General features: G+C 40.5%; 1 protein-coding gene across 5 annotated transcripts in view; it reads right to left on the bottom strand.

Moving 5' to 3' along the window:
- ankfn1 (ankyrin repeat and fibronectin type III domain containing 1) overlaps nt 1-15,566 on the bottom strand; it is a 118,640-nt gene that overhangs the window by 35,355 nt on the left and 67,719 nt on the right. The window contains exon 1 of one of the 5 annotated variants that reach the window (XM_022233611.2): nt 465-2,963. The exons of the other annotated variants lie outside the window; for them this stretch is intronic. Within the exon in view, the coding sequence (XP_022089303.1) occupies nt 465-582 (118 nt within the window). The 5' untranslated portion in view covers nt 583-2,963. Of the gene's footprint in view, nt 1-464; nt 2,964-15,566 lie in introns of those variants that run through there. 5 annotated transcript variants of the gene reach the window in all.

Below are 15,566 nucleotides of genomic sequence, written 5' to 3' on the forward strand. Positions count from 1 at the left end.
CAAAACATGTTTAACGAATTGTCACCAGTTTACCTGGATGGTTGCAACTTGCTTGACTTCACACTTGATAGCATGTTGCCTTAGGGCAATTTTTTTTGTAAAACATGTACTATGGAAAGTATATTGAACACTTTGAGAAGGCATTCCTGCAGTGGTAAATCTAGGAATTTGAAGTCATACTACATGCATAATGTTTAACAAAACTGTACTGAAATTTCACCAAAAGAGTACTAAAGAGATTAACTGTGATCAGATTATTGAAGATGGCAGCAAAGGAAGAATAATTTACATGGTCTGCAGAAAGGAACAGTACTCTGCATAATAAACAATAAAATCAATCAGAAAAATACACCGTAACAGCACAGGTTCATCAAATTCTAGAAGTCCCATTCTTAGAGAAGTTTCAAATACAGCAGTCATACCAAATTGGATGGAACAAAGTAGCAATCTGCTTTCAAACCTACCAATGGTGATCGTTGGTGGCACTGGTCTCTTGTTTTTCTTCCTACGGAAGCTCATGGCGTGAGTACCAGCACTGATGTCGCTTGAGTCCCGGCCCATACAGCTCAACAGGTCAGGCATCTAGCACTGTATGCACACTTATTATAATCTACCACGTTAAGTAACACTTTAGAGCTGAATCTGTGGTAGCAACATGCTGGTACCTGGGTGCTGTTGATGTTCATATAATCCACATTCCATAGAATTCACTTTGAAGTGTATTACGAATACCACATCACTCTCACACATGCTGTTTGCAAGTATGTACTGGGTTTTCTACTCCATCCCAAATGCAAGTCGCATACAGAAAAACAGATCTGAACATTTCAGACTTCCATGGTCAGCCAAGGCACGGCGAATGAAGAGAAGAGACAGAAAGGCTGTTTGTCTCACATCAATGAGAAAGCCCATTTTAAAAAAATGATTGCATTCCCCAGTTCCATTAATGCAGGAGCGATGAATTTATGCAGGTCATGAATGTATTCATGGCAAGTTTCAAGCATTCAAACACCATATGTTCACCAGGGGGTCACGAATTTGGAGAACAAAAAAGGTGCTTGATGTACATGTAGAGTTTACTCACACCAATTTCCACAATCCTCAAAGGCAGTATAATTCTGCAGTTTTAGACGATGGGCTTAGCACAAGCCCTGATTCTACACAGAGGTAACTGGTTGGCGAGGAGACAGGAGCTCCAAGCTCGGAAGTGAAGCCGGTAATTAATCCTTAGGCCCATCAGCTATATTCAACACGACCCTATTCCCATGATGGTGGCACCGTTCTACACAATACATCTATTAATTAGACTGTTACAGGTACATGTGTTCATACAAACACAGGCTGAGACATGCTGAAGCAAAAGCAAGGTATTGATGATGGATCAGCCTAGGCCAACCTCATCACTGTCATGCATCATCCCAGCAGCAAGTTGAGACATCCAGTTTCATCTGTGCCAGCTCCAATTATGCATCGACTATACTCTGGGAGCCTGTTTTATGACGCAAGTCTCAATGATGCCTGTGCAGCTTGCATCCACAACACCCTCACATGCGGTGAAAGAAAAACCAATCGGGCAGGTGCAGAGGTGCTAGTCTCAGTCCACAACCTTGGAGGATCGAGTGATAGGGTGAGAGGGATAGTAGGGACAGTCTCACCCATCACACCAGGAACTTGCAGAGCAGACACAGTGTACCCCTCCTCCTGGCCCACCCACACAACTGACCTTTCAACGTGCAGTTATCAACCTGCACATCTGCATGTAAACTGAGTATATAGTGACAACACCAATGTCCTGCACACAAGCAGTCACTGGAGACTACTAAGCCCTACACACTTGATCAGCCAGCCCATCCAGCGACACAGAGCCAAGCGAAGTTGGCCAGTTCCTCGTCCCTCGGCAGTGGTAATGATGATGAAGCCAATCTCAAGATAAATTATTCATTGTTTCCTGTGCAGCAGTCTCCACAGGTCTTGAGCTTGGCCCTCCCGGCTCACACGCACCAGTACAGAGTGACCCCTTGCTCAAACACAGCCCTCCGGTCTGGCTGCCTTGGCCAATAGATGCGTTCACTCAACGTGGATCATTCCCACCTCCATGTTGCAACTGCGTGTAGCCGTGTGCCAGGATTAGGGGCACTGGTTTTTCTTAACATTTCAAACATTTGTGCGCATGAGCAGAAAAGTTGCTATTCTCCCACAGGAAATGGTTAAGGAATGCAGGATCACTCCATGGATAACATTGCCTTAATTAAAAAAAAATGGTATACATAATCAAAACCGAAACTAATTGTCATTGCATGTACTGACCCCCTATCTTGGGCTGAATGTCAGCAGACAATTAATTTAATGGAGGCTTTGGACTAATCTCAATTGGCCAGTGTGACACTGACTCCAATGGGGGAAGGTTATATTCCAAGCCATATGGAATGAAGACCGCACTTGATGTATCAGCATGCTGCAAAGGATGTACACGCAGGGAACTGTAAACATTTATCAAGCTCGAACTCTGATATTTAACCTTTATTTTATTAGCCAATCTGCCGGGATGATGGTGAGAGAGAACCTGCAGTACGTGAAATTTCATTCATCAATATTCCAGTCCTGTCATATTCCAGCCTTCAGAGAGTGTGGTGATGTTCATGGGCTAGGCAATCTGTCATCCTGCTGTTGACTTCCTTGACAGTCCAGCCTGCCAGTGCCTATTAGTGGCTCTGCCTGTTCAGTTTGTAGAGGCAACTTGTTGTTTCCGTCCTTTCACTATTTTTCAATTTGTGAATATTAGGTTGTGGGCCCTAATGTGGCAATCTTGGCTGCTGCCATTGTTGTTAAAACCAAACCAAAGACAGGAAATGCAAATGACCCGTAACAATGGCCACTTCTACCCAGCCAATGAATACTGAAATTCAATATAACGGTACGACATATTGTGAAACTTTTAGAGCAAAGTAAATGATGCAAAACACTTGAGAGGTCATGTTGGTAATTACAAACAAGCGTTTATAGCTGTGATCCATTTATTGAGTACATGTACCAGTATATGCAAATAAATAAAGACACGGTTAAGTAATTCCATTATTCATGGAAGTTGACATGGTCTGCATATGCCTTTTCAGAATATTTCGTTTGGTTTGATAAGCTGGTTACTGAGTTGCTTACAAAAATACAAGTAAATTCTACAATCTCCTCCCGGTCCATCCCTACCATCCAACTGCAACACCAACAATTTCTACAGGTACATGTACACATGTATATTCTTTTCAAACCCCTACTTTCCAATTCATTCACTTTAGGCATATTCCCCATAAGCTCAATTAACCTTCCTGGGTCCCTATCATTTTTAATTCATCTCAATCAATGGAATAAAGCAAATACAGGCATGCACAGCTGCACATTAAAAGTGCTTTCGACGGCTGGACTTCTATGCAGTGCATGTACAAGCATAGGCCTTCAGTCTGTTGCATGCCTGTCAAACTGTGGCCAAGGTAGCACAAACATCACCCTTGGTTGGTGTATGGTTTTTGCCACAGAGATACATGCATTTCCCATTACATTGGAAGAGAAACATATTTTAACTTAGCATTTAGAGGCAATATTTATTGTTTGATCTTCTGATGGCTAGTTTTCAACACTGTGAATTATTCTTTGGGCTTTCTACTGAAGGCCAACTATAGTTTACCTGTCAGTGGTAGACAAAATATGAGTCTATCATGCAGAAAGAGAGAGATCAATTTCAAATATTCAAAAAAATGACTAAGGAAATGGCGTTTTATAACAATCTTTATTTGAACATTCTTCATTTCCTGGAAAGGGTTGTCCAAAGTCCACAAAAAATTAGCGTCCACATGTGTGCAACATCAAAAAGAAACTGAGGCTTAGTACATCCTGTGGAATGGATTACAGTTGTCAAAACAAATGTAGACAGGAGGCAGATATCACCTATGCTCTTTTAGGCAAGTAAATAGCAGAAACTCAAATCTGTGCAAATTGTTGACAATAAAGCGGTCATTAATAAATTCAGCTCCAAACTAAACATGTTGAAGAAATAGGTTAAGCACCAAGCATCTGTTTTAGTATGTCAAAACTTCAATAACAGTTGCTTCAATTACAGTACTTTGATCTGAAACTTTGGTTTTGTTTAATATTTCTATGTGAAAACATGCCACATGTCATACTTTAACAGTGCACTTTCAACAACCTGCACGGTTCCTGTGTTTACCAGACAATATAATATCACATCTAGCATCATCACCACAAGCACTAGTTTGCACAGAATCCCACATCTAAATCAACTGACTAGAAACTCTTGCCTGCTTGATCTTACATGCCCAAGTGGCATCCTATCTTGAAACTCAATTACAACCCAGGATACCGTGACCAAGATGCTCTGCCTTTATGCCTTGGATGTGCTAATTGTGCGGGACACTAAACTGAAGTTACACTGACGTCAACCTTTTTTTCCCAGAAGAAATCACAGATTCTTCTCTTGCGTATCACAAAGTTGCACCATGAAATGTGACCCAACAGTGTAACTCCATTACGAAAAGTCAGTGTAGCAGGTTTGGATTGACCTTAGAGATGTAGTCTGAGGAGATAATGCAACAGTCTTGGCGTTTGGCTACCTTTACCAATTAAATGCAAGCAATGATCTTCAATTAAAAAAAGGTAAGAAAATCTGGAGGGGAAAATGATTTTCAGGATTGGCAGGTCATGGGGAACTCTTGGTTTGAGTGGCATTAAAAAAAAAAAGATGACCAAATGTTCTTTGCAATTTCCTCAAAAGAAATGAACAAAGAGCACACCCAAGAGGCTCTTAGCCACTGTGTCAGCCCTGCCCCGTCCAGCCCCACCCCCTTTAAGATGAATATCATAATCAGATCAGCTGTAATGCAGTTGAAGTTAATGACTATTAATTGCACCTCACTGAGCCACCATGGTTAAACTCTTCATCACCATCTTCTTTTTTCTTTTTTCTTTTATTTTCCCTAACATGATTTTGATCAGTGTGGGTTTTTTTTCCCTCCAGGTTCTGCCGCTTAATTACATGCAGATAATGGATGTACTGTATTCACTTCGCGGACAGGTTGGAAGTTTCATTATGTGCTGCCAGAAAAGTGTCCTACTTTCTGTTTCCCATCAACTCAAGTGCAGTAAACAGAAAAATTGTGAAGTGTATTGAGGAGGAGAATATGTTCCAGAATTCCAGATTTTCTTTTACAAGGCAAAGGAAAGGGATTCCTTGTTTGAAAACTTTGAGGAGAGTAAAAGTGGTTCCCTAACTGCTCAATACATTGCATTACCTAATCTGGAATACTTCATCCAGCCTTAAAGATTGGATGTACAAAAATTGTGAATTCCTACCTGTACATGGAGTATTGTCATCATCCAGAATAAATCCAAAATCATTCCTTCAGAAAAACCACATGGATACCATGGGAAAGGCTAACATTTTCTATCAAGGGACAGTTATTTACGGTCACAACTAAAATAGTTTCTTGGAACGTTTTGCTGAAACCTATTCTTCATAAGGCCTCATTCAATGTACCAAAGGCATGACTGTGAATTGCCCATTCCCCAATGGAATTACTCCGTTGTTACTCTTCAATTTTGCAGATACTTTTGAGTTAAATCTGATGCCCTGCAACTGAGCTTTTTCAATGCAATTTACGCAAGCCACTAAGAGACGGTTTATTCCAGGAAATGGTTGTTCCTTTTCAGGCATTAATCCTTGATACAACTCTGGGAAATCTACTGCTGTCATCCATAAATAAACTTATGAACAAACTGATTGGAATAATTTTAACCATGTTTTTAGCATACTCAGCAAACAATATGTTATGAGTTGAGGGAATTATGGAGGGAAGGAAATTGAAACTGAGGAACAAACCCATTTTAGGATTTTGGTAAAATTTACATATATTATTTCCATTATTCACTTAAGCCAAAAGAAGGATGACCAAAATTAAAACTTTCTATTCACCTTGTATTTGTGTTTAATGCTTCTTTATGCCCATTGTGGAAACTCATCCACCGTATTATTTATTAAATTAAGCCTTTGCAGAGACACATTATAGTCATCGCTATTCAAGGCACTCATGCTGTAGAATCTGAAGCAAGATTTTCACCTACAAGTAATTATCCCTCATTATGATTGAGCAGCTCATATTTTCTCCATGGAAGCCATTAGACCAGGACAAGACTAAATACAATTATTACATGTACAAATGTCTGTACTTTGGCTGGGACAGGCGTAACGGACTAATCCTGGAATTAACCTAATGCCATTTAAACTGACTCCAAACAAAAACAGACTGGTGACTGCCTTTAATTTTCACAGCCAAACATGTCACAGGACGCAGTTTGCTGAAAGCGCCCGAGGCGTTCCAGAGAACCTGCAGAGAATAAACAGCGACAAGTGCAATTAAAAATTGAAGGGGAAATTACTTGATATTGAACAAGGTGGATCGAGCACTCAGCGAATGACTTCAGATTAAAGGGAAATAAGCTCCATTATGAAACTGTGAATGAAGGCATGTTTTGATTATGATGTGTAGTGTTAATGGCACGTTTCTAATATCACACACATCTCTGGTACTAATAATAGAAGTAGGCCTACATGAACAAAGAAATTCTTTTACAGCTTTGTGGGTAATAACATGCATTGAACTCGTCCTTACAGGCACGTTGTACCTGGCCCGAAACTACAGGCATTACAGCAGCAGCATCCACAGCAGAGAATTCATTTAACTAGTGCAGCAGCACTGCAACCTGACACTTTTTCTTTGAGGGAGTCTAAAACATGGCTAATCGTGACAAATTAATGTTGCTGGAATTTCAATTTTTGACTTTTTTCTAGCTACATGTACATGTACTTGTACATGTATATTGTGGGCAGAAAATGCCAAAGGACGTTCCTTTCCCATGCACCACCTCCTGCCACCTGCCGATCAGCAAATTTTCTCCACATTGCCCTGTACTCAAGCCTGCGACACATTCCCAGAAGAAAGCAGCTGCAGAACTTCTACTCATGTGAGAATACATTTGATGAGTAAAACAGTGCACGCAGGATAAAGAATTAACAAATCATTCACACAAGGGTAAATGTTTGTACTAATTCAAACAATGTGATGAGTTTTTAAATATAGTATTTAGCCTCAACTTAAAGGCCTTGCATCATTTCAGTCCTTCAATGTTAGCTGTAAGAATCTTGAAGTCTGGATCAATATACCAACTAGTGCAATTAAAAAAGAATTCACAGAAGGGAAATACACATAATTGCTATAATGGTGTATTAAACTAACCACAGCTCAGAGGATTCTGCAAGGGATGCTCCACAATACAACGGTCAAAAAACAAAAGATAAGAAGTCAGATGCCATTTCCGCAATCACCACTTGTTTGTGGAACACTCCGGCCAACTCTAGTGGAAGACTTATCCCATTTCAATTTAAAAGCAAGAGAGAGCCTGCTAATGGGGAGAGACAGTGAGAAAGCGGGCTGGAAAAGGTCACCTGCCCTGCCCGGCAGAGCCTGGCTCCTTATCCCAGGCCCTGGTGGGGGATCTTGAGAGTCCATCAGAGATAGGATGGAATCAATACTGACTTCCCTACACTGGGGAGTTGGCTGGTTTGCTCACCAGAATACCGATAGGTGTTATAACTTGGGTCATGGCTTACGCAATGTCTCTTAAGGAGGCACTGACAGCTATTTTGAAATGGCTGAAAATATGTGAGGGTTTGGCTGAAGAGACACTTTAATAACTTGATCAGTGTATGTAATTTATTACTGAATTCTGGAATGCTTCGTCCATGTTCACAAATACTTTTTTGTACTGACCACTTGCTGCCGGGTGGAATTTGAGGTTGCATGACGTAAAACCGGGAGATTTTAAAGGTTTTTCGTTTTCAAAATTCTTCAAAAAATCATAGCTTCATCTACTGGACATTTACACCCACACAAATAACTGTCTGGTGACTACTCTAATCTGACAGACAACATCTATTGATGCCCGCGTATTTCAGCCAGGCATGCTGCCTTGTAAAAAGAGCCCAGATTGTGCAGTGTTATATAACTTTCTTTTGTTTCCAAAACTAGTACAGTGCCCTACTGGCGTCTTTTCAATAAGGGCCAGATTGCAGCAATATTGTATTGCTCACCGTTGAAGCGCTGGAGCACTTTTGTCCCCGGTAGTAATCTGCTCACGCTGGGTGCCACAAACAGTGGTATGATCTTTCAAAATAAGGACAGATTTCCTACGCTATTGACAACTGAAAAAAATGTTGGCAATTCCCATCAGCTCGGTCCATTGTTCCGGGTACGGTCTTTTGTTATAAGGCCCAGCTCTTTTGTCTGGTTTCAGACTCCCCGGTTTCATGTATAAAGCCTATGTTCCTGAAACTGGGCTCCCCAGCAGCATGATTAACAGCATACGCATACATGTACACCACTTACAACAAATCTTAAAAACAACTGAACTTTTTTATCTTAATAATAATTATTACTTATTTGTATTGCTCACGTATCCACCCTGCTGGCTGCTCAAGGCACATCACTGTCATTACCCCTGCACACTGGGCTCACAACAATTAAACATTCCTGAAACCATCTCAGCTCCCAACTTGTAAACTAAACGATGCAATAACAAGCAGTTTCGTTTTTCTTTTTTGAGTGCTGATTAAACCGCAATGTTTCCTAAAATTATTTTAAAAACTACCTACCCTTCTAAGTGCAATATACATCAATTAGAATCTTGTTCGTCGGTGCAATGCGCTGTGCAGTGTCCTTTAAGTATGATTAATATTTCAGTGACTGAGCCGATCTTTGTATGCTTTTCATCAAAAATGAGGAAAACTAAAAGGGTGAAGTCTTGAGAGGTTGTACTGCGCAAGAGACTGGCAAGTCAACAATGGCAATTTGGCAAATCGTTTTAAGACTTATGACAGCTGTTCTCATACATTTTAAAGTGAGTATGTCTTTGCAATATGAGATGAAAAATGCACGTGGAGATGAACTCATCAAGAATTTGTTGCTGGTAAAAGAAAACTGTGCACATAACAATTACCCCTAAATATGCTAAATCCAATACCTTTACATGTAGCTGCAAAAGCCATTTTGGAGAAATCTTTCATGACTGAGAGAAATGGCTGTTGAGAACCAGGTGGTCAATTCTTAAGCATCTACTTCGTGTCTTATCTCCATTTCAAACTAGTAGATTGAGTTTAGGTGCAATGTTTAAACTGCCTGATTCAATTTTCAGTGAGGACTTGTTCGTTACTTTACCCACTGCACCAAGTCTTATCCAAAGACAGACTCTTTAAAGAAAACCAAATGGCCATTCTGCCATGAGAACACCAATCGGCAAACAACTCCACATAAGAAACAAACTTGACATTTTGAGCAACATGAATCAAATATACATGTGCTTAAAGGCACTCCTTTGAGAGCTGCTGACTTAGTATGCACCTCCATGCACAACAAACTGCAGATGATAAAAGTGGCAAAAGAAGCTCTTTTGACAAGCCAGGGATCATTTGCTATCGACAGTGACAGAGTTGGTTTCTTTCCATCAATCACACATGCAGACTGAAGACAGTTATATGCCCCATTAAAAAGCAAAGTAAAACTCTGTCCTGTTGAAGTTTACACAGGTCTACCCAAACTCTTGGTGTCTAAAGAGACACTTTGGATGCAGTGCTGAAATGCTGAGTGTTTTATTGCACTGCTGTTCATCTGCTGAAGCCCCTGAGGGTGAGTTGATGATGAGGTTACTTGGCCATTTGTATTGATTCACATGCTAAATGATCAGTTAATAACAATCCCAGAGACCCAGCCCCCGTGTCTCCTTTTGCTAGCCACATGGGCCTGAGGGAAGGAGGGAGGACAAGTCTGCAGAGTGTAATCCTCTCACCGAACACTGCTCAAGAGATTCCAGTCAGCGATGCGGCAACATCTGAAACCGTTGGAACTATAATCTGCTTTCCAACTGGCACACTGCTGACCTAGGGCTGGCCTTAGTAAGGATGGAGGACGACTAATTTAAAAATTTTATTTAGGTTATGACAAGAATACTTACTGACTCTCTAATTCTGTTTGTGAGCTGGATTTTACTTCATTACATTCAGAAAACCTAATATCTGCCTGGCGAATATCAACTGGTGTATTTTTCCCTTGCAAGAATCAATGAAGGCAACATATGGCCCACTTATCCTAGGTTCTTGATGTGTCTTCAGGTACACATGTTGTCTGAGAAATAGAGTGCCTACTCATAGACATCTTGATGAGGCTGAGCTCACGGTCACCCTCATCAGAATTCATAAGGGCAGCAATGTGCGGGGCCATTCTGTCACTCTGCATGTCAAATGACAGAGATACTGAAGCCAATTTCACAAACCTGTGCATAACTTCGCACCATGTGTACATAAGCCTTGCAATATGTACATACTTATGGTGAATTTCACGAGAAGTTGCATAGCTGTGCAACATGTTAATCACATTAAATTTTGGGGATGATGTCGATAACAGCTGTTGCAACAGCTGATCCTTTTCAAAATACAGCAAACATCAAACAGCCATGAAATTGTCTACCAATTGGAAAATGTTCTCATCTTTTTTTCCCAAGAAATAGGTAAAAATCCCAAAGTTCTTTCACAGCCAAACAAGTTTTCCGCTACCTCCAAAACTTAAGTTTTATCCTTCTCATGTAAACTTTAAGTTGGGCAATAATGCGTCTTAACCAAACTTGATTAGTTTAGTTTTGATTTGCTCAGAGCAACTTAGGCAACCTAAAATGACTGCATGAATTACACACTAATTTGTTATGCAAGTCAAGGACTTGCATGTGCGCACAGTGCATAAGTTTTGTGAAATCACACATACTTAATTTGTTGCACAACTTTAATGCGCTGTAATTGTTTACTAAGTGAAATTAAGCCATTGCTCAGTTTCATCAAATTGGCTGCTGAGAATGTATTCAGCCCAGCTACATGTAGGCTATCTTCAAACCTTTTCATATCTACCTGTATGTAAACATACTTTCATGATGTTCAAAACACTTGTTAATATGTATTCACACTGTGTCATGAATTGCTTTGCAAATTAAGAAAAATAATCAGGTGAGAGTGAATGGAAAGTCTTCCTCTTCATTTCCTTCCCATGTATTGAATGATTTGACCACTGCAGTAGAAGCACAGTAACGCTGGCCAGCAGACACCTGCCTGATGGTTCTGTAGTAACAAAACAACACTCCCATCCAGTCAAGTTGGTCAGGAAATGAACCTATATCAGGCAACACTTTGGAGCCATCTGGCTGCATGCCTGCCTTGGCTGTATTATTCCATGCTGGAAATGAACATATCCCACTTAAAGCATCATCCACAAAAGCATCTTCACACCAGCTATTTAGGCCATTCTGGTATCTTTCTGTACCCCATAGCACTCTGTTGTAAAATATGTAGTGTGACATCAAAGGGCTTTTTGACATTACAGGAAGCTTAATCTCCATGACGGTATATAGTCACAAGGTCCCTTATTTCACCACTTACTGTGAAAACCAATCATACTTGGCAATAATACATGTATATATAGGTAGCGAAATCACAGACCTGGCGACTATCAGGTCATAAACGTCATACATCTAATTTTGAAATTGCCCACACAGACCAAATTCACAGAATCTTCAGTGCCAGAAGTCTGGTGTCGCTAATAAAGCAACATTTCAAGATGAAGAATGTACAGAACTCTGCACCCACACTTTCATTTAAGCACTATGCAGTGATCTAGGCTAAATAATGCCATTTTCAAATAGTCCACTATGATCATTCACAACCACTCAGCACAAAGAGAGCCCAAATGATCATATTACAATAAGTGTGGAAGCCGGCGCACCCTTCCTACACATATTAATTCATCTGTGGTATCAGCAAAATGGAAAGGGCACCTTTCATGGACAAATCAGTTCTTAACATCATAGGAGATGAGTGTGAGATAGGGATTTATTATAGCATTACATATTTCTACGTACTTAGCATGGTTCCCTGTTGTCTGGGCGTCTTCTTGATCCTGCTCACTAAGAGCCTGGACACTGTGACGGAGTGGTAATCTATCTATTACGACCGGTTTTAACAGCTAAATAAAGCGCGACGTTTATCATTGCAATCTTGGTTTCGAATTGAGATTTATTGTGTAGTAAGGCATTGCGTGCACACTCATGGTTCAATGGTTCGTTGCATAATAGTGGGTATAATTAATTACTGGACCGTAACATTACTCCCCTCTCTCCCAAGTTATTATTGCTGAATAAATTGAGCATACAGGTAATTAATAAATGAAACTGGTCACATTCGAATAAGTTAAATCCTAAAAGAAAGCATCACATTACTCAATTCGCAATTTACATATCTTAAGTTATATCGTATCTTAAGTTATAGACAGCTTGAGAACGAACCTATCCAAGGTAAATCCACATTTACATGAAGTATAAATCCATCAATTCTCAATACAATGCATTAAATTACGTGTATATATATAGTTTCAAGAAACCTAAGACTCCAGGACATACATGTACATCCACTTGCGAATTCAGTGTATTACATGTATTTGACAACTTGATTAATTGAATGGCCTATTCACAAAGTCACAATTTGCACTTTTTTCCACTACGATGCTGAACTGCAAACTGGTATTGCTGGAGCAACATGGACCATCTCATTAATCTACTAGTTTGATTCTTCGTAGTTTGCAGCCATATAAGTTGTTTGTGGTCTGATTGAACAGTGAAATGTGTACCATACAAATAGTACTCAAACTGCTCAATTGCAAATATGATCGCACACAATTCACGCTAAACTTTGGACCATCTGTGTTGTGTTTCAGTCAGTTTCTTTAACCGGAATGCAGTCGGGTGTTCCTTTCCGTTGTGGACCTGACTCAGTACACAGTGGTACAGCTCCGATAGCCTTCTCGGATGCATCAGTCTGAACGAGAAAGGGTGATGAATGGTTGGCTATTTGCAGCACACGAATACCCTACCTTGTTACCTATCAGGACATCACATGGGCAATGCATGACCACAACATCAGACTCAACCTCATTGCCATCGATGCGTAGAGTAACTCGCGCCTTAGGAACCTCTTCAGCCATGCCATTCGCAAGGTGTACTATCTCCACATGTTTCTCTCCTTAATCCAAACACCAAGTTGTGGAGTGACATTTCACAGAAACTGTTCTTCAGTAATTAATTTGGTGAGTTTTTCTAAACTATCAACCTTACGAGATTCAAACCAGCGTTTGCTCTCACGTTTCATGCGGATGACCCACTCAGTATTTGTTTCAGTATCCCTTTTACGAGAAGCCTGGAATTTCCTCCTGTACTCTTCCAGTGTCAGATTGTACTGGTCCAACACTGCTTTCTTGATTTTATTATAACTTTTAGAATCCTCCAAGGTCAATTTCACAAGAGCTTCCTCGGCTTTATCCGTGGGGAGTGTATGAATATACACTGGCCAATCATCTTTACCAATTGAGTTTGTGCCCACCTTTCGAACTGTTCTAGATACAGTTCAATGTGTTCAATTTCCTTAAATGGCTGAAATATTCATCTTGTGAAACAGTTTTACCGATTCAGCCATGATGACAATTAATTTAACAAAAAAAAATACACGTACACAAAAACCTCACTAGAGTTCATACTCAACCACTGAAACAATAATCTCAATGTAACAAACTCAATTTCAGTTTCACCACAGGTAATCGTACCAAAAAACAATAAAACTTCAGCCTTACTGTATGTGCACAAATCAAAAGCTATAAATTACATGATGAGACCTTACAATTTGATCATAACACACAAAATACTTATCAATTCTTAATAAATAATACACACTAAATGGCCATATTGCATGAAGTGCACACGTGGGGATTCAGGGTACTAGACCAAAATTGATTTGTTGTTTCACTAGTCATGATTCGAAAATATTGGATATTATCAGTAAGTTCAGCGACCATACAGCACAACAGACAGTTGTCAGACAGTTGATGTATAGGGTCCTATGCTCGCCTGGTTCTCAGTCACACAGTACTCAACAATATTTCCAAGTTCAAGCAATGAATAATATCAGTAGCAACTCCAGATCAATCAAGAACATGGTGTCCACTTTTGATCTGCTGGTAACCGCCACCACCGTCAACTTCTAAGAGTGAAAGGGCATCCTGCACTGGGGCACTCTTCCATCCACATGTGACCAGCTCGATTCCCGATATGCGTGCATCGCCATGAGTGCCGTCCATCACGGTAATCTAAGTCCCACCACGGTACGGCTGAGTCCGATTGTCCTGTACTTCCCTAGGTGGTAGGCAGCTAGACTGCGATAGGGCTTGGTCCGGAGACGGACTTAAACAAGGCACTACAATATATACGGTATGAGATCACATTGCTTCGTAGTTCTCGCACCAGACAATTGCTGAAAATCGATGACCGTGCCAAGATTTGAAAGGAAGTTTCACCCTCAAATTTCACGTTCCTTGTGAAATTATTGTCATTGGAATAATATCGTTGGCCATATGATAACCTTGGGTACCCAAATTCTTCGTACTCTCACTAGTACTTGCCCGTTGGTCCCTCGGTCCCACCAACTCTGGATCACGTCGATGCCCACCAGTAACCAACACTCAATTCGAATGATGGGCAGTCTTCCGCCGGCCCTCTGAACCAAGTTGTTAGACAGTCAAAAAACGGTCGAAGAAAGTCGATATATAACCCAGAGAGGTCACTTGATGTGAGGGAAGCTCTCTCTCTCTCTATCGACCAGGCATCCTGTGACTACGCCATTATTACAACCGGTTTTAACAGCTAAATAAAGCACAACGTTGCTCATTGCAATCTTGGTTTCGAATGGAGATTTATTGCATAGAAAGGCATTGCATGCACACTCTCATGGTTCCATGGTTCGTTGCATAATAGTGGGTGTAATTAATTACTGGACCATAATACTATCCCAATCATCTAATTAAGATTCATTACCCATGCACTCTGCTGCCTCATAACAATCCATACCCTGACAAACAACCCCTGCACACTGCATATAGAAGAATCTATTCAAAAACACATTAGTTTCATGATATGAAAATGGAAAACATTTGTCTATACCGGTACGTCCTCCTGTCTAGCTGAGCATCTCAGAAACATTGTACTATGCATGCACATTCATCCCAGGCATGCACATTTTGTGCACCTCTAATTGTTCTTTTAACCACACTGAAAACTCCCCCCAAAAAGGGCTGGATCCAGTGGAAATTCTTGGTATGAAAACAACTGAATGCTTGGAGGACCACTGACAAAGCCATTCTGTGATACTGGCACTTCAGAGAGTAGTCAAGGCTGTGAAATGAATAATGCTGTCTACTCTTTACAGATTGGTTGCAAATGATGCAGATATATCAGCTCTGCTTCAATTGAAACTTCCACACAATGTGGAGGCTTGCAATGCCTGCAAATTTTTACAACAGAAATGCCCAAGACCGAGGTACCCCAGTTCCAAATTGAGCCCATGCCCATTGGGTTTTAAAGTTAAACTG

Source organism: Acanthaster planci, linkage group LG07, assembly GCF_054643075.1.
Source record: "Acanthaster planci isolate LZ-2023a linkage group LG07, COTS_SCS, whole genome shotgun sequence".
NCBI classification, from domain to species: domain Eukaryota; kingdom Metazoa; phylum Echinodermata; class Asteroidea; order Valvatida; family Acanthasteridae; genus Acanthaster; species Acanthaster planci.